A 22,253-nucleotide genomic window follows, 5' to 3' on the forward strand; every position below is an offset into this window, starting at 1 on the left:
ACCTCGTGGTACCACCGCAAAACCCACCCCCCCCAACAAAGGCCGAGCTCAACCCATCCTTTTCCAACCCCTCCCCAAATCCATGGAGGACCCCCCCCAAAAGAAAAAAAAAAAAAAAAAAAAAGAGCCCAGGAGACAAAGATCCACTGGGAATGATCCTCTTTAATGCTCATTTTCCACACAATTGCCAAACGGGAACGTGGCGTGCAGGACGGGGAGTGTGTGCCGGTGGCCACGGGCAGGGGCTGGGTTTTGGGGAGGGGGGGGGTGGTCACAGCCACCCCACCCACCCCAAAAATCGCCCCCCACCAACCTCCAAACCTTCCAGCTGAGAAAAGAACGATATAAAGCACTAAAGGTGAAACATTCAGTGCCCCCTCCCCAAACATGTAGGACGATACAATCAAAGGTAAAAGCCCCTACGGGCATTTATTGGGGGGGGGAAGCAAAGATAAATAACCCCCCCTCAAAAAAACCGACAGGAAAAAAAAAAAGGTTTGGTTTCTTCAGTTTTCACGATTTTTGTCTTTTTTTTTGTTTTGTTTTATCTTAAAAAGTCATTACAAAAACAGCCATCGAGGAGCCTCCTACAAAAACAGGTTAGTGTTTGTCCCAGGGGGGAATTTGGGGGGGGGGTCCTGACATTCTGTGCCCCCCCCCCCAGCCCCGCCTTGACCCCCCTTTGGTGCTCTCCGCTCATAAAACGCCTTAAAAATTGCACGTGACGTTTGGTTCTGAACAGCTTTTGGCAGCTCCCGGGGGCGGGGGTGGGTGGGGGGGGGCCGCTTTACACTCCCCTCCCCCCCCCCATAAAAATGAGGGGCTGGGGGGTGCCTTTGTTCAGCCCCCACCCCAAAATTTTGGGGGGGAAAGGCTGGGGAGGGAAGGGCCATCAGTGCAGCGAGCTGGGCAGGTCTCAGCCCGGGGGAGGGGATGCTGCACGTGAGGGGGGGGTTACAATCAATTTTGGGGGCTGGGGGGGGCCACAACAGTTTTTTTGGGGGGGGGGGCACAACCGTTTTGGGTGGGGGGACAAAACACCAGGGACAACCCCACAGCAGCACCCCCCAACCCCCTCAGGGATGGGACCCTCGAGGTTGTCCCAGCTTTGTCCCCCCCCCCAAAAAAAGGGAGACCCAGCCCCTTCCCCCCCCAATTTGAGGGGTGTTTGGGGGGGGGGGGAACTGTGGCTCATCCGGGGAAAGGGGGGAAGAAAACCCAACAAAACACCGAAATTTACCCTGTTCCAACGAGCTGCCCGTGGGGGACGGCTCAGCACCGCGGCTGGGCGGGCTGGGGGACACGTCCTGTCCCCCCCCCCCCGCCGTGCCCAGCTGGTCCCTTGTCCCCTCCCCGGGCTGGCAGCGGTGGCACGGCGGGGACGCCCCCGCGCTGTCCCCGTCCCTCCCCTCCGAGCTCGGCTGGGGGGCTCAGAGAGGGGTGGGGGGCTCGGGGAGGAGGGCGGGGGCGGCCCCCGGGCCGTGCCCCCCCCTCAGAACTCCACCTTGCAGGCGGGGAAGGTCTCGTCCTGCATGGCCACGGTGCTGTTGCTGCCCAGCACGGTGATGCCCAGCTCCTGCTGCCGCTCGTGCGTCTCCTGGTACCACTCGTGCATCACCAGCGAGTCGAAGGTGGGGATCAGGGTCACCTGAAGGGTCGGCCAGGCCACCCTGTCACCACCCCAGCATGGGGAAGGGGCACCCAGGACACCTTGTGTCCCCCCCCCAGCATCGGGAGGGGGCACCCACAATGTCCAGTCACCCCCTCAGGCACTGGGAAGGACCCCCAGGACACCTTGTCACCCCCTAAATATTGACAAGGGACCCCCAGGACATTTTGTCACCCCCCAAATATCAGGAAGGGACCCCCAGGACATTTTGTCACCCCCAAATATTGACAATGGACCCCCAGGACATTTTGTCACCCCCAAATATTGACAAGGGACCCCCAGGACACTTTGTCACCTCCCAGCAGTGGGAAGGGACCCCCAGGACACTTTGTCACCCCCCAAATATTGACAAGGGACCCCCAGGACATTTTGTCACCTGCAAATATCAGGAAGGGACCCCCAGGACATTTTGTCACCCCCAAATATTGACAAGGGACCCCCAGGACATTTTGTCACCCCCAAATATCAGGAAGGGACCCCCAGGACATTTTGTCACCCCCAAATATTGACAATGGACCCCCAGGACACTTTGTCACCCCCAAATATTGACAATGGACCCCCAGGACACTTTGTCACCCCCCAAATATTGACAAGGGACCCCCAGGACATTTTGTCACCCCCAAATATCGGGAAGGCACCCCCAGGACATTTTGTCGCCCCCACCCAGCGCCACGAGGGAGCCGATCCCACCCTCCCGGGCCCAGGCTGGGCACTCACCTGGATGTCGACGCCCCACTGGTGCTTGCCCGCCAGGAGGGCGTCGAGCAGCGGCCGCAGCACGCCCTCCTTCAGGTGGTCATCGCCGCTGACCACGTAGCAGAGCGCGCGGATCCGCCGGAAGAACTCCTCGTCCACCGTGCGGGCGCTCCAGGAGCCGGGCAGGTACGCCAGGTCCACGTACACCGGGGGTCCCTGGGGGGCCGCAGCCCTCGTGCCTGCCACGACAGGGGGACAGCGGTCACGGCGCGCCCCAAAGGCCCCGCGGTGCCACCCCCGTGCCGCCCGCCCGTACCTGCCGGCGACGCCCGCCCGGCTCCGGCCGCCGGCCGGGCTCCGGCGCCGCGGGGCGTTGCCGGGGGCCCCGCTGGACGGGCCCTTCTTGTCCCCGAGGGGCGGCCTGGCCTTGTCCCCGGCGGCGCCGGCCGGAGGCCTGGCCTTGGCGGCCGAGGCGGGGGGGACGCGGGGCGGCTCGGCCCTGGGGGCGGCGGGCGCCGAGCCCACGCGGGACGGGGTCCTCTTCACCCTGGCGCCGGGGGGCTCCTTGCGGCCGGGGGGCAGCGCCTCGGGGTCCACCATGCAGATTCCGGGCTGGGCAGGGAGGGGACACGGGTCCTTCAGGGGGGCTGGCAGCGGGTCGCACGCTCGGGCCGCGCCGCGGGGCGGCCGCTCCGAGTCCTCGTCCGACTCCAGCCCGTCGGCCAGGATGGACGGGCAGTCCTCGGTGGCCGGAGGGGCGTCGGAGTCGGAGAGGGTGGGCAGCGACTCGCTGACCGACGTGGGGGGGGTCTCGCCCGGCCGGCCCTGGGGCGGCGCCAGCTCCTGCGACGGGTCGCTGTCCGACAGCTCCCGCGGGCTGGCGGCGGCCGAGGGCGACCGCTCGGACTTGGGGTGCTCGAACTCGCAGGGGGACACCAGGCACAGGTCCACGTCGTGGGGCGAGTCCGAGCGGCGGCCGGGCCGCGGCGCCGCGTCCCCGTCGGCCCAGGGCGGGTGGTGGCACGGCCGCAGCGGCAGCGACAGCCCTCCTTTGGTGGCCTCGGGCTCGGGCGCGTCCCCGGAGCCGCGGGATCGCCGCCCCTCCTCCGGGGGGGACTCGCTGACCGGCGGCAGCACCTGCTCGAAGGACACCGAGAGCGACTCGTCCACCTCGGTGGAGTGCGGGGAGCCCACCTCGGCCGGCAGCGAGGGCGTGGTGATGGTGGGGGACACGTCGGGGACGTCATCCTTGAAGGGGCTGAGGGACAGGCACCCCGCCTGCTTGTCCGGCACCGGGCCCTCCTTGCCCGCTCCGGCCGCCGGCCACGCGCTCTGCTGCCGGGCGGCGCCGGCGCCCGGCTCCTCGGCGCCGTCCTCCACCGGCGACTGGTGGAAGGGCGTGTGGCCGGCGCTGGCCGGCCCCGAGCTGGCCGGGGACATCATCTCCAGGGTCTTCTCCTCGGAGCTGCCGCAGGGGTCCTCGGCGCCCTCGGGGCCGTGGTTGAGCAGCCCGGTGGGCGTCAGGTCGAAGTTGACGCTGCGGTCGCTCTTGGGGGTCTTGGCCATGGGGGACGGGGGGCACACGGCTCGCAGGGGGCTGCTCTCCAGGTAGCGCAAGCGCTGGGGGCTCTCGGGGTCTTCCAGGCCGTTCTCCAGGCAGGACGGGTCCCCAGGGCGCCGGGTCCCCCCGTTCTCCAGGGATGAAGGCTCCAGCTCGCTGTCGGCCGTGGCGATGCCTTCATCCGTGGATTCTTCCTTCCTCCTCCTCCCGCCCTCCTGCTCGGCCTCCGGCAGCATCTCCTCAGGGGAGGAGGACTTGGAGCCGTCCGACGTCCCCGGCTCCTTCCGGGCGGTTTTAGCCTTGGGTTTCTCTGGTTCTTTCTTGAGCGAGGACTTCTTGATGCTGCCGGCCTTGGCCAGGGGCTTGCGGCTCTCCGGGACCGGCGTTTTCCGGGCCGGAGCCTTGGCCGGAGCCTTGGCCTCTGCCTTGCTGTCCTTCGAGTCCTTCCGCAGCGTCTCGGCCTTCGCCTCCTTCTTCAGCACCTTCACCTCCTTCTTGGCCTCCGCCTTGGCCTCGGCGCCCTCGTCCTTCTTCGGTGGCTTCTTCTCCTCCTTCCTGGCCATCGGCTCCTTCTTGGGCGCCGCTTTTTCCTTGTTCGGCTTCGGTTTCGCGTCCCCCTTCGCCTTCTCAGCCGCCGAGTCCGGCTTGGCTCGGGCATCCTTGGCTTTCTCCTCTTCTGACCCCGTTCTGGCCGCGTCCCCCAGGGATTTTGGCTTCTCCTTGGTCCCAGATTTCACCTCCTTCCTCTCCACCTTCGGGGCCTTCTCCTTGGGCGCCGGCGCCGCGGCCTCCACCAAGCTCAGCTTGGAGCCCGACTTGAGGCTCTCCTTGCTCTCCGCCCTCCTCTGCTTCGGCGGCTTCTCCGCCTGCGCCGTGCCCTTCAGGTCATTCTTGGTGACCACGGGGTGCTTGAGGAACTCCAGGTGCTTCACCTTCTCCAGCCCTTCCAGGATCCGCGCCTGGGGCGTGCAGCCGGGGAACAGCACCCGGATGATCTTCTCGGAGCGGCTGACGGGGTGCCACACCAGCAGCACGCACAGCGAGGTCAGGCACTGCAGCGGCAGCTCCTGCTCCCTGGGGAAGCCGTTCCCCGGCCAGTGCTGCAGGAGGAACTCCAGCTCCTTGGTGCCCTTCACGGGGTTCAGCACGTACATGTCCAGCCGGCCCACGCCCATCTTCTGGAAGAGCACGGTGGGCTCGGCGCGGGGGCCGCTGTCGCGGGCCAGCAGGTTGGGCCGGATGCCCAGCTTGTCCAGGTAGTGCAGGGTCAGCGCGGCCTCGTCGCAGCTCTTCAGCACCCGCGAGTCGCCCTCGATGTCCTTGAGCTTCTCGGAGGCGTTGAGGAAGACGACGCCCAGCTCGGGCGAGATGAGGTTCTTGGCCCAGTCGCCGTTGCCCTGGGAGCTCTGGGAAGGGTCCTCCTCCAGCTCGGCCAGCTTCCTCTGCAGCAGGCTGTTGATGCCGGGCAGGCTGTCCGTGCCCGCGTGCGTCACCAGGATGGAGTCGATGCGGTCCAGGTGCCGCACCAGCTTCCAGAAGGAGGATTTGGGGTTGGAGCCGCCGTTGACCAAGACGTTGAAGCCGTTGACGGCGAAGAAAGCCGAGTCGCCTCTCCCGCCCGGGAAGATGTAGCAGCAGGGCTTGGAGAGCTTCAGGAATCCCACCATGGTGGGGGGCTCCAGCAGGTCAAAGGGGGACTGGGGCTCCAGAGACTCCGACAGGTACTCCATGAACTCCTCCAGCCCCTCCATCTCCGGCAGGACGCAGCCGGGGTTGTAGCGCAGCTCGATGAAGTCCTGCAGGTTGTGGTGCTCCAAGCCCGAGTCCCTCCACTCCCCGAAATCGGGGCAGCTGATGGTCAGCCTGGCCTTGGCCGAGGGGTCCGCAGAGCTCAGGATCTCACCCACCTGCACAGAGGGGCAGCTTCAGGTGGGAGGGGGCACCGGGGTCACCCCCACCGCCCACCAGGATGGACCCATGGGGGTGGGAGATGTCCAGGGACACATTAAACCATTGGATCCGCACCTGCTGCCTGCTTTTTGCGGGGATTTTGGGGTGCCAGCCCCCTCTGCTGCTGGGCAGGGTCCTGGGGAGGGGGGGGCTGCCAAGGGGGGGCTTTCCCTGACTGCCCACCCTGGCTGCAGCTGTGGATCCAGCTGAGGATCTGCCTCCATAAATCCCCAGGATCTGCACCCCTTAACTCGCAGGATCTGCACCCCTAAATCCCCAGGATCTGCACCCCTAAACTCGCAGGATCTGCCCCTTTCCCTGCCCCTCAACCCCCCGGGATCTTCCCCCCAACACCCCCAGGATTTGCTCCCCAAACTCCCAGCATCTTCCCCCGAGATTTGCGCTCCCAGATCCCCAGCATCTACCCCACTAAATCCCCAGGACCTGTACCCCCTAAATCCCCAGGATCTGCCCCACGAAACTCCCAACCCCTGCCCCCTAAACCCCCCAGGATCGCCCCCTCCCCGCACCTCCTTGTCCGTGAAGATCTGGATGAAATCCCGCAGGGAGAAGCAGCCGGTCTGCAGCATCAGCTCCCCGGTGTCCTCCACGCAGGGCCCCGCAAACACCAGCAGCTTGTGCTGCGACACGTCCGTGATGAGGTTCCGCAGCTGGGGACGGAGTGGGGACACCAGCACAGAGGGGACACCGTGTCAGCACAGGGGGGACACCGTGCCAGCACAGGGGGGACAGCACAGAGGGGACACCGTGTCAGTACAGAGGGGACACAGTGCCAGCACAGAGGGGACAGCACAGGGGGGACACCGTGTCAGTACAGAGGGGACACAGTGCCAGCACAGAGGGGACAGCACAGAGGGGACACCGTGTCAGTACAGAGGGGACACCGTGTCAGCACAGAGGGGACACCGTGCCAGCACAGAGGGGACAGCACAGGGGGGACACCGTGCCAGCACAGGGGGGACAGCACAGGGGGGACCAAACCCGTCCCGGAGCACCAAACCCGTCCCGCAGCAGCGTCCCCGGCTCACCTCGTCGCACAGGGATTTGTCGGAAGGGTTGAGCAGCACCAGGGTCTCCAGCACGTCCCCGCGGTGGTGGAGGGTCCGCTGACCTGCGGGGACCGAGGGGTGACAGCCACGGCCCCCCCGGATTGTCCCCGTGGGGGCGGCACGGCCCGGCGCTGCCCGGTTTTCCGGCGGAAGAGGGACGGGCACGGTCCCGCTGCCGGACGCCGCGGGGGCCGGGGGACACATTTCCCGTGTCCTTCCTGCCCGGGGAGGGGAGGGAACGGGAGGGGGGACAGGTGGGGGAGACTCCCCCAAACGCTCCAGGTGCTCCCGGGGGGGGTTTTGGGGTTCATTTCCCCCTCTAAGCAGGGAAACGCCCACGGGGGAGCCAGCCGGGGGTGGGATGTGGGGGGAAAGGCACTGGAGCAGCCCCAGCTCCGTTTTCCCCTTTCCATCCCTCCGTGGAAAATCCCATCCCGCCCCGGGGTGGGAGAAGGAAGCAGCTGCGGCTCCTCACGTGGGGATCACGGGGTTTGGATGGGGGGGGGCACAAAGCCAGGCCTCCTCCCACAAAACCCGGGAGGGGGGAACGGGGAGGGGGCGCCCCTGATCCCCTCCCCGGCCTCCGGGAGCGCTTCTCCCCCTCTTTCCCGGTTTTTCACCCCGTATTTTACCTTTGACAATGCTGGAGAAGGTGGCCGAGTGCCGGGACACGAAGAGCTTCAGCTGCTCGTCCAGGTTGCAGCAGGCGAGGTCGATGTCCCACGAGCGGATCCCTGCGGGGAGAAACGCGGAGCAAAAATTTGGGATCGGGGGGGGCTCAGAACCCGCCAGCGCCATCCCCAAAACCCACACGGCGCCACCTGGGGCTGAGCCCGTAAAACCCTCCCTAAAATCCCCCCAAAAATCCCCCCCTAAGGTGTTTCCGGGGTGCCTCCGAGCCCACCTGTGCCAACACCTGCCCGGCAGGTGAGCTCCTCGTGCCGTGACTCACGGCAGCTCCGGCTCTGCCAAATCCCAAATCCCGAATCCCGACCCCCCGGGGCACGAGCAGCTCTGCCAACACCTCCTCAAAGGTGCCAATTAGGGAATTAAAAGATTTCATTCGGCGCTACCTGCCAGCACCGGGGACAGGTGCAGCACCCGCGCAGCCCTTCGGGACTTCCCAGAAGGGATTTTGGGAGCCGATTCCCAAACATTCGGGTGGCCCCGGGCGCTCCCGGTGACGGGCGGAGAACGGGGGGGGGATGGTGCAACCGGCGCGGGGTTGCACAAGGGTTTGGGGCCGTTTTGGGATGGTTTTGGCGAGGTTTGGGACAGGCCCGCAGGGAGGGCCAGCCCTGGGAATGTCGCTCCCGTCCTGGCTTTGGGATCTGCCCCCGCTGGGATGTTCCGGGGTCACGGCCTGAGACCCCCCCCCCAAATCCGGGCACGGCTCAGGGAGCGCTGTGGGGGCTGGAGGGGGTCCCCGCAATCTGTGGGGTCAGTCCTGGGGATTTGGGGGCAGATCCCGGCGATTTAGGGGCGCAGGGAATGGGGCAGGTCCTGGCGGGGGAGCAAATCCAGGAGGAGCAAATCCTGGAGGTCTTGAGAGGAGAAAGAGCTCGAGGGTTCGGACCCCCGAGGATTTTGGGGCAGGAAAAAGGGGCAGAGCTGGGATTTCAGAGGAGCAGGGGCTGAGGGGGCGCAGATCCGGGGGGGGGGGGGGCGGGCAGGAAATGGGGCAAATCCTGGGAATTTCGGGGCGCAAAGCCTGGGAACGCCAAGGGGCGGCTCCAGGGTCGGGAGGGGTCAGCCCGACAGGGGCGATCACACCCCGGCGCCGCGGGACCGAGCGGGGCATCCCCGGGGGGCGCTCCTCCGGTGCAGGCGGGCGGGTCCGGGAGGATCCCCCGGAGCATCACGCGGTCTCACCTCGCTCCAGCTGCTGCAGGGCGGCGGCCCTGAGGCCGGGCCGGTGGCAGCCGCCGCCCACGATGGCGAGCAGCGAGAAGCGGCGCGGCCCCGCGGCCGGAGGGGCCGGAGCCACCGGAGCCGCCGCCATCTTCGGCGCCCCCCGCCCGCCCCGCTGGCCACGCCCCCTGCGTCACCGCCGGCCGTGCCACACCCACTGATGTCACCGCCAGCCAATGGGAGGCGTCGGAGGGGAGGCGTGTGGGCGGAGCGGAGGTGGGAGAGAGGGCTCTTAAAGGGGCAACGCGCGGGGTGGGGCAGCGGGTGGGGCCCGCGCGGGCGGTGCGGGGTGGGGGGTTCTGGACGGGGATGCGGGATCGCGGATGCGGGATTCTGGGTGGGGATGAGGGATTCTGGGTGGGGATGAGGGATTCTGGATGCAGGATTCTGGATGGGGATGCGGGATTCTGGGTGGGGATGCGGGATTCTGGGTGAGGATGAGAGATTCTGGGTGGGGATGAGGGATTCTGGATGGGGATGAGGGATCGTGGATGGGGATGAGCGATTCTGGATGCGAGATCGTGGATGGGAATGCGGGATCATGGATGGGGATGCGATATTCTGGATGGGGGTGCAGGATTCTGCATGCGGGATCGTGGACGGGGATTTGGAATTCTGGATGCGGGATTCTGGATGCGGGGGGGCTCATACAGCCCCGCGGATCCTCCATCCACCCGCCTCCAGCGGCTCGGGAATCCCCGGTGCCGTGACCACGGGAGGATCCAGGACTCAGCTCCCTGCCCATTCCTGCTTCCCCTCCACCACAGCGGGATGAGATTCCCACTCCCTTTCTCCCATTCCTGCCCCAACCTCAGATTCCCGACAGGGAAGGGGGGCAGGATGGGACCCCACCCCTCCCTCAGGACCCTGCCCAGCGGCAGAGGGGGCTGGGAACCTCAAACCCCCCCCAAAAAGCAGGCGGCAGGCGTGGATCCAATGGTTTAATGCGTCCCTGGACACCGCCAGCCCCATGGGCCAGGGCACCGGCGGTGCCGTGCGGGTCCATCCCGGCGCGGGGAGGGGGCTGGGGCCCGCGGCTCCCCCTCCCTGCCCCGCCCGGGCCGCAGGCGGGTGGCAGCTGGTGTCCCCCGCTGTCCCCCGCTGTCCCCCGCTGTCCCCGCTCCCTCAGGAGCACTTGAGGATGAAGAGGTTGCAGGAGGTGCCGCGGGGGCAGCTGCAGAGCTTCCCGATGCGCGCCCCGCGCCGCACCGCGCACGGCTCCCGGGGCTCGCACTGCGGGGCGGCACCGTCAGCCCCGGGGCCGGACCCCCACCGAAGGGGGGGTTTGGGGTCCCCCCGAACCGCCAGGGCGAGCCCCCGCCGCCCCCCAGCCCCGCCGTACCCAGGGCACCCAGCTCAGCCTCTTCTCCAGCGCCGGCGGCTCCCGCGTCCCCAGCTCGTCCAGCACCTCCCGGAGCACCTCCACCTGCACCGGGGCACCCCCAGTTCCCGGGACACCCGGGGGCTCCGCATCTGTCGCCCCGAGTCCCGAGACACCCAAGGGCTGCGGATCTGCCACCCCAATTCCCAGGACACCCGGGGGCTCCAGATCTGTCCCCCAGGCTCCTGTCGCTGTGCCTGGCTGATCCCGGCCAGGAATCGGGGCTGGGGCAGCACCGGGGGTGCGGGGTCTGTCCCTAGGGCGCGGCCCCACGTCCCCGCTCCGGTCCCCACCACCCTCCCCGCAGGATGCTCCAGATGGGCCAGGGAAGGAGAAAACAACCGGAATTCCCCAGAGCAGCGATCCCCGCGTGCCGCGGGATGTCCCCGGTGCCGCTGCTGCCGGGAGCCTCCCGAGGGCCCGGCAGCGGCACAGAACCGGCGCGGGGGTCTCGGCTTCCCCCTCCCCAGTCCCCACGGCCCCCCCAGAACCGGCCCCAAGCCGGGGTGGGGGGGACAGGAGCACCCCAAAACGCCCCAGACCCGCACTGGGGGTGCTGGGGACCCCCCGCCCCGCTCCCCCAGCCCCTCACCAGCTCCGTCTCCTCCCGGCCGTGCCCGGGCAGGCTCAGCGTGGGCCGGAGCTCCGGTACCGGTTCGGGGGTGCCGAGCAGGACGAGGCCGGAGCCCAGCAGGCAGAGCAGGCAGAGCAGAGCGTTCTCCATGTCCCCGGTGCCGGCGGCGCCCCTGGATGCTCCGGGATGTGCCAGGCTCGGCTTTATACCCCCCCCCGGCCACCCCCGAGCAGGCGGTGACGCACACGGGGCGCCTGTGTCCCCCCAAAGGCCGGCACCGTCACCGGGCTGCCCGGGGGACACGGCATCCCTGGGGACACCGGTGCCACCAGCCAGCGGCCCGGGACGGACGTCAGCAGAGCGCAGGCAGGGACCCCCGGGTGACCCCCCCGGGCCGCAGCCGCTGCCAATTCCCTGAGCAAACACGAGCGGGGCTGGGCCCGGCCGCGCTCCCGGAGCGGCCCCGGACACGGCACAGACCGGGGGCACGGCGGGGCACGAGCGGCTGCGCTGGGGACAGACAGACAGGGGACAGACTGGGGACAGAGAGGGGACAGAGAGGGGATAGACAGGGGGACAGAGAGGGGACAGACAGGGACAGACAGGGGGACAGACTGGGGACAGAGAGGGGACAGAGAGGGGACAGACAGGGGGACAGAGAGGGGACAGACAGGGACAGACAGAGGACAGACAGGGGGACAGACGGGGGACAGAGAGGGGACAGAGAGGGGACAGACAGAGGGACAGACAGGGGGACAGACAGGGACAGACAGGGAGACAGACGGGGGACCAACAGAGGGACAGACTGGGGGACAGAGAAGGAATACAGACAGAGGGACAGACGGAGGACAAACAGAGGGACAGACAGGGGGACAGACGGGGGACAAACAGAGGGACAGAGAGGGGGACAGACGGGGGACACAGGGGCGCTGCCGCTCTGCTGTCCCACAGCCCCTCCAGGCTCCCCAGTACCCCCAGCGGGGCTCTCCGGTCCGTCCCTGGCTGGTCCCTCCATGTCCCACCACCCTCCGGTCCCCAAAGCCCTCAGGGTCCCCACAGACACCGCCCCCGTTCCCCCCTGTCCCCCGGGGATCCCCCAGCCCCTCCTCACCCCCGGGGGGTCCCCCCTATCCCGCAGCCACCAGCGTCACAGCTGAGCTCCTTCCTCTTCCCCCTCCTCCTCCTCGCTGGGGGTTTGGGGGTCCCCGCCCGGAGGCTCCACGGGGAGACCCCCGAGAAACCGGGACGGGAAGGGCGGCGGGACGGGGTGGGGGGCACCGCCGGACACCAGCACGACCGGGGCGCGGAGAACCGCGACCGCCGCCGAGCGCGCTCCCCCCGATCCGGTCTGGCGGATCCCCCCCAGGTCCGGTCCCGGTCCGGTGGCTTCTAGACCCGGTCCGGTGGCCCCTGATCCTGCTCCAGCTCAGTTTTGGCTCCCCCCACTCGGTCCGGCCCCGGTTCGGTTGCCCCCAGCCCAGGTCGGTGCCGGTTTGGTGACCCCCAGCCCGGCCCCAGTCGGGTCCCGGTCCCGGTCCCGGTCCCGGTTTGGCGGCACCGCTCCCGCCAACACCCCGGGGCTCCGCCCATCGGGGCACAAAGCCCTCTGGGTAATGTAGTCTCCGTTTAATGGCGCGGGAATTAGGCCGCTCCAGGACTACATTTCCCAGAAGGCTTAGCGGCGGGGCCACCGAGAGGGCGGAGACAGCGCCGCCTGCTGGCTCGGAGGAGTCAGAGCGGGAGCGCGGCCATCGGTGCGATGAGTTGCGGCCGCGCTCGGACACGGGGGGGACACGGGGGGGGACACGGGGGGGACACGGGGACAGCAGAGGGGACAGGGGACAGCGGGGACACGCTCAGAGCGCCAGCACCGCCGTGGGCTGGGGACAGCGTGGGAAATGCGGCTCAGGAGGACCCGGCCGCGGGAAACTGAGGCACGGCGTAGGCACGTCCCGCGACCCCCGGGGGTTCACGCACCGGCCCGGCCCTGCAGCTGCGGGACCGGGAGGCCAAGGTGAGGTGACCCCGGCGTGCCAAGCCCCGGGACAGCGGGAGCGCGTCCCCGGCGGGCCCGGGCCGTGTCCCCGGCAGGTGGCGGCCGCCGCCCGCGCGCAGCTCCGCGCGTGTCCCCGTTTTCCCCCGGCTCGGAGCGCACCGACCCCTCCCGTCCCCGGCTGCAGGTCCCGGTGCGCGGACCGAGCCGCCCCCGCGCTCCGGTGCGTGAATTGCCGCCCCCCGGTGCAGCCCCCGCTCCACCGACAGACCCCCGGTGCAGCCCCCGGTGTACGGACCGTTCCGCGGCCCACGAACCGACCCCCGCTGCCGCCCCCGATCCACTGACCGACCCCCTGGTCAACGAACAAGCCCCGGTGCAGCCCCCGGTGCAGCCCCCGACCCCCGGTGCAGCTCCGGTCCCACGGACCGACCCCCGCCGTGCAGACCCCCGTGCACGAACCGACCCCTGGGGAAGCGCCCGGTCCCAGGGACCGACCCCCCGTGCACCGACCGACCCCCGGAGCGACCCCCGGTGCAAGAACAGACCCTCGGAGCAGCCCCCGGTCCCAGGGACCGACCCCCGCCGTGCAGCCCCGGTGCACCGACCGACCCCCGCCGTGCAGCCCCCGGTCCCACAGGTCACTGCCCGGTGCACCGACCGACCCCGGGTGCAGCCCCCGGTGCAAGGAGCGACCCCCGGAGCGGGTCCCGGTCCCACGGGCCGGGCCGGGCCGATCCCCGTTCCCCCGTTCCCCCCCGTTCCCCCCCGTTCCCCCGTTCCCCCCCGTTCCCCCCCCGTTCCCCCGTTCCCCCCCGTTCCCCCCCCGTTCCCCCGTTCCCCCGCCGGTCCCACTCCCGTCCCGGGGGGGGGGCGCAGTTTCAGGGCGGGGTTTCCCCCGCGCTCCCCCCCCCCCCCCGTTTCACCCCCACGTGGGCCCCGCCGGCGGCGCCCAATCAGCGCCGCGCCCGTGGGCGGCCCCGCGCGGCGCCAGCCAATGGGCGAGGCGGGGGCGCCGCGCGGGGCCCCGCCCCGCGGCGGGAGGCTATAAAGGGCGGCGCCGGGCGCGGCCGGGGCTCAGAGCGATCGCGCTGGAGCGGCGGCGGGAGCGGAGCGGGGCCGGGGATCGCGATAGCGCCGCGGTATCTCCGCGATATCCCCGCGATAGCCGCGCTCGGGATTACTGCTCTTGGAGTTTGCCTTCTTCTCCTGCGGATTACAATTGCACCATGACCCTGGAGGAGCTGGTGCCTTGCGATAGCAGCAAGTAAGTGGCGGCCGGCTCGGGGCGTCCGGCGGGGGGCTCTGTCGCTGTCGCCGTCGCCGCTCACCGGCTCTGTCGTTCGTCCCGACAGGATGCAGGCGGTGAGCGAGGCGGTGGAGCGCGTGCTGGTGGCGGCGCAGCGGCAGGACCGCCTCACCGTGGGGGTCTACGAGTCGGCCAAGCTCATGAATGTGTGAGTATCGCGACAGGGCTCTGTCGGGGGGTCTGTCGGGGGGGTCTGGCTCGCGTGGCGGGGTTCATCCCGGCCCGCTTAGCGCAGGGTTGGCTCTTGGGCTACTGGCAGGAGGCTTTTACGAGGTGGCGAGCAGGCGGAATTTGGGGGGTCTGTCCCCCATTCTTAGCGCGACAGGGAGGTGGCGCGGGGGGGTGACAGCTCCGCGGGAGGGGGTTCCACCATCCCGAGCTGTCCCGGTCGCCCCTAACCCGCCGCGACCCCGCAGGGACCCCGACAGCGTGGTGCTGTGCGTGCTGGCCACCGACGAGGAGGACGAGGGTGACATCGCCCTGCAGATCCACTTCACGCTGATCCAGGCGTTCTGCTGCGACAACGACATCCACATCCTGCGCGTGTCGGGCATGCAGCGCCTCGCTGCCATCCTGGGCGAGCCCGAGCCCGAGGCCGAGCCCCGCGACCTGCACTGTCTCCTGGTCACGGTGAGCGCGGCGGTGACGCGCCGGCGGCCCCGTGACTCCGCCAGGGGCCGGGGAGGGTGACGGGGCTCGGGGACACGTGTCGGGGCGCTGGTGGCACTAACCTCGTGCTCCTGCTCCCCCAGAACCCGCACACGGACGCCTGGAAGAGTCAGGCGCTGGCGGAGGTGGCGAGTTACTGCGCCGAGAGTCGCGACAGGAACCAGTGGGTGCCTTACGTGTGTCTGCAGGAGCGCTGAGCCCTTCCCGGCCCCTTCCCGGCCTGGACTTGGAGGATTAAAAACCTTAAAAAAAAAAAACCAACACAAAACAGCAGGAAAAAAAAAAAAAGAAGGAGAAACAGCCAGTTCCAACCCACAATCCCCAAAACCCACCGATTTTATTTTTCTTTTGAACCGGAGAGGAGGAAGGGGGAGCGCGGCCGCTGCGGTGGGAATGGAGGGAGCCGTGCCAAGCCCGGAGGGGGACGCTGGCCGGAGCCCGGATGGACGCTGGCCGGAGCCGCCGGCCGAGGAGTCGTGCTGGAGCGGGGGCCGGAGCTGGGGAGCCCCGGGCGGGCGCTGCGGAGCGCGGGGGTGGCCCCGGAGATGGACACCGTCGGGATTTTTGGCAGCTGGGACCCGATGGAGGCGAGGACTGCAGAGGGCTGGATTTTTAATTTTTCTTTTGGTGCAAAAACTGCTTTTTCCAAGGAATTACGGACGTCTGCACAGATGGACCTGCACCCCCCGGGTGCTGCTTTTGCACTTGGAGACCCTGAGCTGAACCTTTTCCAGAGTTTATTCTTCTACTGAGCGAGGAACTAAGTTTATTTGCAATAAAATGTCTGACGTTATTGGTGTTTGCTTTTCCCTGCGCTCTGCTGGAGCCGTTCCCAAGGGAGCGGGATCGGCGCCTCCTGGGTGGGTTTTGGGGTGGGCTCCACCTCCCCCGGGGGTTCTGCACGCTGGGGGGGCCTTTTGTAGGGGCTGGGGGTTCCCACCCGTGTGTGGCCTCTCTGCTGCTGCTGGAGGAGAAATTCCCACCCCACCCTTCTCTGAAAAAGGGATTTTTTTTTTTCCCCAAGAAAAACACCCACGAGGTGCCCTGAGCTCCGTGGGAAGCTGAGCACGGGCCCCCCCCCCCCCCCCCCCGGCCTCGGGGCTGGAGTTTCCCCCACCCGCGCAGCGTGGGAAGCGGGCCCGGGGCTGCCCGCGGGGGTGGGGGGAGCCCGGGGAGGCCCCGCGCCCCCATCCCCGGCCGCGGGGGGGGAGTTCCCTCCGTCCTCCGGGAGTGGGGACAAGGACAACCCCGAGGGCTCCGGGGAAAGTGAGGCCGGTGGGGTCGGGGGTGGGGTCCCCCCTCTGTGGGAAATGGGGAACCCGCGGCGGGGGGGGCTCGGCGGAGCGGCTCCGGCGCATCCCCGAGCAGGAAGAGCTCACCTGAGCTGGCCCTGCCCCGGGTCACACGCGCGGGGTCACACGGGGTGGCCCCGGGAGCCGCCGGGCCCGGAGCGGTGCCAGCCCCGGCAGGGAGCCAGGCCGGGACGCGGCGTCCGCCTGGGCAGGGACACAGCGCTGGGGACACGGTGGCCATCCCGGGTGTCGCGTGGCTCGGGGACGTGCCCTGTGCCCTGCTTTGGGGTTTTGATTGCGGGGGAAACTGAGGCACGGGGGCACCGCGGCGTGTGACAGCCCCGGCGGAGGAACCGCAGCGCCGTGTCCCGGCGGTCCCAAGGGACAACGTGGTGACAACCCCCTCTGGGGGGCCCAAACTGCGACCCCCCCAAGGTCCCCCAGCTGGGGGGGGGGGGGTCTCAGCTCGGGGTGGGGGGAACGATGGGGTCGCGCTGTTCCCTGGGACCCCCCCGGGAAAATCCCGAAGGGAAAGGGCCCGAGGGCGGCTGAGGCTGCCGAAACTCGTTTCACTGATGAGGCAGCGGGGTCACGAGGCCATTCCTGTCGCTGCTGTCACCGCGGCTGTGCCACTCGTGTGACCGGTGTGTCAGGCCGAGGCTGTGTCACGGGGGTGGGAGGGGTGCCCGCCCCCCCAAACCTCCCCCGCGCCCCCCAGACCCCCCAAAATCCCCCCCTCCCACCCGCAGGGCACCCCCGGAGCTCACCCACCCGAGCCGGTCACGCACCCACGGTGTCCCCGTGTCCCCCCAGGGACGCCCCGGGTCACCCCAAACAGCAGCTGGGGCACCCCCGCGCCCAGGAACCCCCACAGACACCCCCCCCATGGACCCCAAAGTCCCCCCAGCCGGGGGGGGACAAGGGGACCCCCACCCCTGGAGCCCCCGGCAGGGCCGGGCTGGCTCGGGGGTCCCGGCCGGGCTCTGACCCGAACCTTGCACCCCTCGGAGCCCCCCCGGACACGGGGGGGGGGGCGGCTGCGGGGTTTGGGGGTTCGGGGAGGGGTCCCTGACTCACCCCCACCCCCCCGGCACCCTCCCAGCGCCGGGAAAGGGAATCCCAGGGCTGGGAATGGGGGTCCTGGGGAGACCCCCCCTCACCACCGCGACCCCCCTGCATCGGCAGTGCGGGATAATTAAGCCCTGTGCGATAATTAGGTAATTAATAATTAATTAGGAGGTCGCAGCCAGCCCTGGGGGTGCAGGGTGGGTGTTGGGCACCCCCCAAAAGCTGGCACGGGGGGGAGGGGGTTTGGGGGGGTGGCGGTGACACCCCGACCGTGCCCGCGGGGGTGACACCGCAGCCGCCGCGTCCCCGCCACGGGGGTGGGAGGTGGCGGGGGGTGACACGGGGGGGGTTGGGCTGGGGGGGCACCGAGCCCCTTCCCGGCTCTGGGGCGGCCGCAGCCAGACAGGGCAGGGCCGGAGCCGCGCCGGAGCCGCTGATTTATGAGTCTGGCCCGGGCGGCTCCGGCGGCTCCGGCGGCTCCTGGCCCCGGGCTCCGGCTCCACCCCGGGACAAGAAACCGGGGGGGCACCGCCCACCCCAAACCCCCCCGCAGCTCGGCCCATCCCGACATCCCCAACCTCTGGGAATTGGGGGAAACTGAGGCACGGAGCTGCCCCCCCTCACCCGCCCCAAACCCTCCCCCGCCGGTGGCGCCCGGAGCAGGAAGTCCCTCCGTGATGTCACCGTGGTGGCCCCATTGCGTCACGGGTGTCCCCGTGTCACCCGCGTGGGGACATCGTGGGATCCTCCACGGAGTCCCTGCGGTCCGGGGGTCCCCGGGACGGGGGGGGGGGGGGTGGCCCCGAGGGGGGCCCCGCTGCTGTCCCCGCCCCGGTGGCACCGGGGGGACCCGCGGCTGTCCCTGGGCCACCCGGTGCCGTCCCGGTGGCCGCGGCTCCGAGGGCAAGGAGTTAATTAGGGGCGGCAGGGAGTTAATTAGAGCGGCAGCCAGGCTAAAAATAGCCCGGCGGAGGAGGGAGGTTATTTTTAGCCGCTCCCAGCCCGGTGCCACCCGGCCGGTGTCGCTTGGCGCTGGCACCGCCACCCGCGGCCACCTCCGGCGCTTGGCAGCGAATTCCCGGAGCCGCTCCCGGTGTCCCGGAGGTCCGGAGGGAGCTGGGGCAGGTTGGGATTCTGTGGCAGGGACCGGGCCGGGGGACAGGGACGCGGACCTGCTGCCATCCCCCTCTTTGTCCCCCTGCCCGTCCCGCCCTTCCCGGCGGCGTTTTTGGAGCAGACACTGAAAAATCCCAACAATTCCCGGCCCGCGGCTGCAGCGGGAGCGGCGCATTCCAAGGACTCGCTCCCGGCCTGGATCCCGCCGGTTTTCCAGCGGGAAGCTGGCACGGGCCGGGATCGCTTTTCCCGGAAAAAGGAAGGAATGCAGCGCTGGGTTTGGTTTTCCCGTGGGCCCGTGGGATGGGACGGCGCAGGAGATTCCCGGGAAAAAAGGAGATTCCGGGGAAAAAGGAGATTCCCAAGAGCTGCCGTGGAGGAGCCGCCAGGGCTGGGGAAAACAGGGGTGGGAAAAGGGAACTGGGGGATTCCCAAGGGTGGGATAAGGGGATTTCTGAGGAGCTGAGATCCTTGAGGGGCTGCGGTTCCCGGGGATCGGCATTCCCGATCCCGTCTGAGCACCCAGGGGTGGCGACGGGAGCGCCAGGGGGGCGGGAGCAGCTCCCAAGGGTGGGAGCAGGGAATCCCCAGAGGGGTTTGGATGCCGGAGGGATCCCGGAGGATCCGGAATTCCCGACCCCCTCAGCGCAGCACAGGCAGGCAGAGGAAGTTGGCAAAATGCAAAGTGAGCCTTTTTTATTGTGTTATCCATTCACTTGGGAACAACGATTCCACGAAATATTAAACACGGTGCGAGGAGGGGTCGGGGCTATGGCACACGAGAAAGGGAAAAATCAACAAAACAAACCCAAAAAAACCGGGAATTGCAGACGGATGAGGAGCCTACGGCACAGACACCGACCACTTCCTAAGGACAGTCCGGAAAAAACCTGGATTGGCGTTTGGCAACGAGATCAGAGTTTGGCAAATAAGAATTAATAATAATAATAATAATAATAATAATAAATGATAATTTGAATGATAGACCAGAGAGAAGGAGAAAATGAGGAGCGCCAAGGATCCCACGTGGGCTCGGAGTAAATGAATTATTGGGATTTTGTTAAATAAAGGCAGATTTTAAAGGACTTTGGGGGGGGGGAAAGGGGGCATTTGGGAGATCCAGAGGCTCCGGGGTGTCCCGGCTCCATCCCCCGAGACAGGGAGGGGAGGGCGAGGCGAAGGGAGGAAAACTGGAATAGGAGCAATGTTTCCCTGGCCCTTTTATTCCCAGATTTCTATTTTTGGCACTGGCTTCACCACATCCCATAAAGAAAGGCCGGACAGATCTGGGCATGTGGTTAAATCCCAAAAAAAAAAAGGCTTTTGTGGAGCTGGGCTCCAGCTCCTCCTGCTCCCCCTTCCAGCACTTAGAAAGTCCTGAAAAGTCTTTTTTTTGTGTGTTTTTCCCCCTCCTTTCTCCCCCTTTTTTTGGGTGTTTTTTTTCCTTTTTCCTTTTTTTTTTTATTTTAATTTTTTTTAAAATAAATTTATTTGGCAAATGCACTAAACAAAGTACAAGCAACTACTGGGAATCTGCACTTCTATTTCTGCCATACAAAAACACCCACAGCATGAGCACGGATTTACTCGGACAAGGAGAAAATTCCGGGAAAAATAAAAGGGGAAAAAAAAAAAAAAAGGTGTGAAAAAAGAAGAAAAAAGAAAATAAAAATTGAGAAATTTTTTTCCCAACAAAAACGAGTCACCCGTGGAGACACCAGCACCTGCCAGCAGCTCCCACCCCCGGCTCCCAGTGGGACCCTCGGCATTCCAGGATCCCATGGGAGATGCTCCATGGCCTTTCTCCCGCTCCCTGCCCCTTTTCCTGGCTCCTTTTCCCTTTTCCCAACCCCTTTTCCCTTCTCCCTGACCCTTTTCCTGCCTCCTTGTTCTTTCTCCTGGCTCCTTTTCACTTTTCCCAGCTACTTTCCCTTCTCCCAACCCCTTCTCCCAACCCCTTTTCCCCCATCCCCTTTTCCCTCTTCCTTTCTCCCATCCCCTTTTCCCTTCTCTCTTCTCCCATCCCTTTTCCCTCTTCCCTTTTCCCTTCTTCAATCCCTTTTCCCTTCTCCAATCCCTTTCCCCTTTCCCTTTTCCCTTCTCCAATCCCTTTCCCCTTTTCCCTTCTCCAATCCCTTTTCCCTTTCCCCTTTTCCCTTCTCCCGGCTCCAGCGTGGCTTTGGCTCGGGCAGGACCCCGGGATGGGGGAGGCAGAGCGACCCCAAAGTGTCTGACCCAGCACCCCTTGGGATTCACATCCCACGGGATTCTCCCGGGATGGGGGGGTTGGAGCCCCTGAGGAGGAGGAGGAGGAAGAATTCCCGGCCCAGCCCCGGCTCCAAGGATAGCACCAAGCTCTGGTCTCGAACACAGAGGAAGAATCAGATCTGGAGTAGAAAAATAAGGCTGGAACTGTCCGAGAGATTAAGGACAAGAGGGAATTCCCTCCTGGAGAAGGAATCCCGGGCTGGACTCGGGAGTGGCCGCGTGATTCCCGGCGGGCGGAGCTTGGAGCGGGATGGGATTTGGGATTTGGGATCAAACTCTCCGGAAAAGGCTTTGCTGGGGCTGAGGGACAGGGAGGGGAATTACTGGGAAATTATCCCGTTTTCCCTGCTCTGCTCTCCCCCAGGGGATGGGGGGGACATTCCCGAGCCCTGGAATTCCGGGACACAGCGGGGAGCATTCCCAGGAAAAGCCGCGCAGCTTTCAGTGTTCAAAACGTGGCGTTTTCCCGACTTTGTTGCAAAGGCAAACGACGGCGGACTGAAAACGAGGAATAGCGACATTCCTGCAGCCGAGGAGGGGACATGGAGCGGCCCCCGGGAATTCCATCGGCCTCTGGAAAAGGGCGGGGCAGCTCCCGGTGCCCAGCCTGCACCAGTGACCCCGGCCAGCAGCACCGGTTTGGGCCGCGGGGATTTAGCGGAATCCAGGGAATTGCAAATCCTTTCCCATGGGAATTGCTCCCTGTCCCGTGAAGGATCCTTGGCATTCCTAACCCAATCCAAAGCTTTGGGGGGAACCCCCAGGATTTCACACCAGGCGTGGCTGGGTTATTTTTATCCCTTCTCTTCCCAAAAACCTGTGCTCAGGATAACCGGGAATGGCCTCTCCCTACGGTGGTCCCGGGAAATCTTTTCCAGCCTCATGGATTCTGGGATTCTGGGAACGTCTCCCAGGAGCTGCTGAGCCCCAGGACAGGCCCTGGGGACGTGGCTTGGGCTCGGACATTGCACCCGAATCCCGGGATCCGTCCCTTCCCCACAGATCCGGTGGTCACTCCACGGGAATTCCCGGAGCTCTCCCAAGCATCCACCAGCCCCAGCACTTTCCAAGGGCTCCATGGAAGCGTCTCCTGCTCCCCTTTCCCTGGATCCCCTTTCCCTGGATCCCCTTTCCCTGGATCCCCTTTTCCTGCTCCCCCCTCCGTGCCGAGTCATCCCCATGAGATCCAAGCGCTCCCGGTTAAATCCCAGTCCCAGATTCCCAAGGGATGGGAACAGAACTGATCCTTCCACTCCCCTCCCCACCTGCCCTAAACTTCCCTGGACATTTCCCAGGCCCTGCATTCAGTGGGAAGAATTCCAGTGTGGAAAAGGGAGATGGGAATTTGCCGATTTGGGTTGAAACTCCCCCAAAAGTCAATTTTCCCAAGATTCTGGATGCAACAGGAAGCTCCTTCCCTTCTCTTTCCTCCCTCCCTGAATTTGGGGACAGCACAGAGACCCCCCAAAGATCCCGGCCTCCCCCATCCCTGGGGCTCCCTAAAATTCCTCCTGGGATCTCTCCCAGCTGGGAATTCCCCTGCAGGGCCATCCCTGGATCCGAGTGGAGCCGTGGGATGTAGGGGAAAAACCTCCCCAGCCTCCCTTTGGCCATTCCCAACAGGGATTTTTCCAGGTGGATTTGGGGAATTTTGGGGTTTTTTTGGGTTCTTTTTTTGTACTGATTTTCTACAAAATGGCTCCCACCTCATCCCTTCTCCAGAGGA

The 22,253-nt window shown here is 66.6% G+C and overlaps 3 protein-coding genes across 3 annotated transcripts; 1 reads left to right on the forward strand and 2 right to left on the reverse strand.

Moving 5' to 3' along the window:
- Window positions 1-142: 142 nt before the first annotated feature.
- Window positions 143-8,957, reverse strand: MAP1S (microtubule associated protein 1S). Its single transcript, XM_053966182.1, is given in 8 exon segments — window positions 143-1,648; window positions 2,387-2,604; window positions 2,682-2,895; window positions 2,897-5,833; window positions 6,407-6,547; window positions 6,926-7,008; window positions 7,579-7,680; window positions 8,819-8,957. Coding segments are annotated over 8 exon segments (3,981 nt in total). The 5' UTR covers window positions 8,949-8,957; the 3' UTR covers window positions 143-1,492.
- An 836-nt stretch (window positions 8,958-9,793) lies between these two features.
- Window positions 9,794-11,454, reverse strand: LOC128800744 (cocaine- and amphetamine-regulated transcript protein-like). Its single transcript, XM_053966179.1, has 3 exons — window positions 10,831-11,454; window positions 10,200-10,283; window positions 9,794-10,090 (listed from the first exon to the last, which is right to left on the reverse strand). Exons 1-3 carry the CDS (start codon window positions 10,960-10,962, stop codon window positions 9,983-9,985), a joined length of 324 nt encoding a protein of 107 aa, XP_053822154.1. The 5' UTR covers window positions 10,963-11,454; the 3' UTR covers window positions 9,794-9,982.
- Window positions 11,455-13,874: 2,420 nt separating this feature from the next.
- GADD45B (growth arrest and DNA damage inducible beta) lies at window positions 13,875-15,576 on the forward strand. Its single transcript, XM_053966168.1, has 4 exons — window positions 13,875-14,072; window positions 14,161-14,262; window positions 14,531-14,744; window positions 14,867-15,576. Exons 1-4 carry the CDS (start codon window positions 14,035-14,037, stop codon window positions 14,978-14,980), a joined length of 468 nt encoding a protein of 155 aa, XP_053822143.1. The 5' UTR covers window positions 13,875-14,034; the 3' UTR covers window positions 14,981-15,576.
- Window positions 15,577-22,253: the final 6,677 nt, after the last annotated feature.

Source organism: Vidua chalybeata, chromosome 27 (assembly GCF_026979565.1).
Source record: "Vidua chalybeata isolate OUT-0048 chromosome 27, bVidCha1 merged haplotype, whole genome shotgun sequence".
NCBI classification, from domain to species: Eukaryota; Metazoa; Chordata; class Aves; order Passeriformes; family Viduidae; genus Vidua; species Vidua chalybeata.

Excerpts from the sequence above, each read along its gene's own strand:
- GADD45B (XM_053966168.1), top strand. The coding sequence starts at position 14,035 with ATGACCCTGGAGGAGCTGGTGCCTTGCGATAGCAGCAA. Across the intron at positions 14,073-14,160 it reads GTGCCTTGCGATAGCAGCAA|GATGCAGGCGGTGAGCGAGG; the intron begins GTAAGTGGCGGC and ends TCGTCCCGACAG. Across the intron at positions 14,745-14,866 it reads TGCACTGTCTCCTGGTCACG|AACCCGCACACGGACGCCTG; the intron begins GTGAGCGCGGCG and ends CTGCTCCCCCAG.
- LOC128800744 (XM_053966179.1), bottom strand. The coding sequence starts at position 10,962 with ATGGAGAACGCTCTGCTCTGCCTGCTCTGCCTGCTGGGCTCCGGCCTC. Across the intron at positions 10,284-10,830 it reads GCCGGGAGGAGACGGAGCTG|GTGGAGGTGCTCCGGGAGGT; the intron begins GTGAGGGGCTGG and ends GCCCCGGTGCAG. Across the intron at positions 10,091-10,199 it reads GGCTGAGCTGGGTGCCCTGG|TGCGAGCCCCGGGAGCCGTG; the intron begins GTACGGCGGGGC and ends GCCGCCCCGCAG.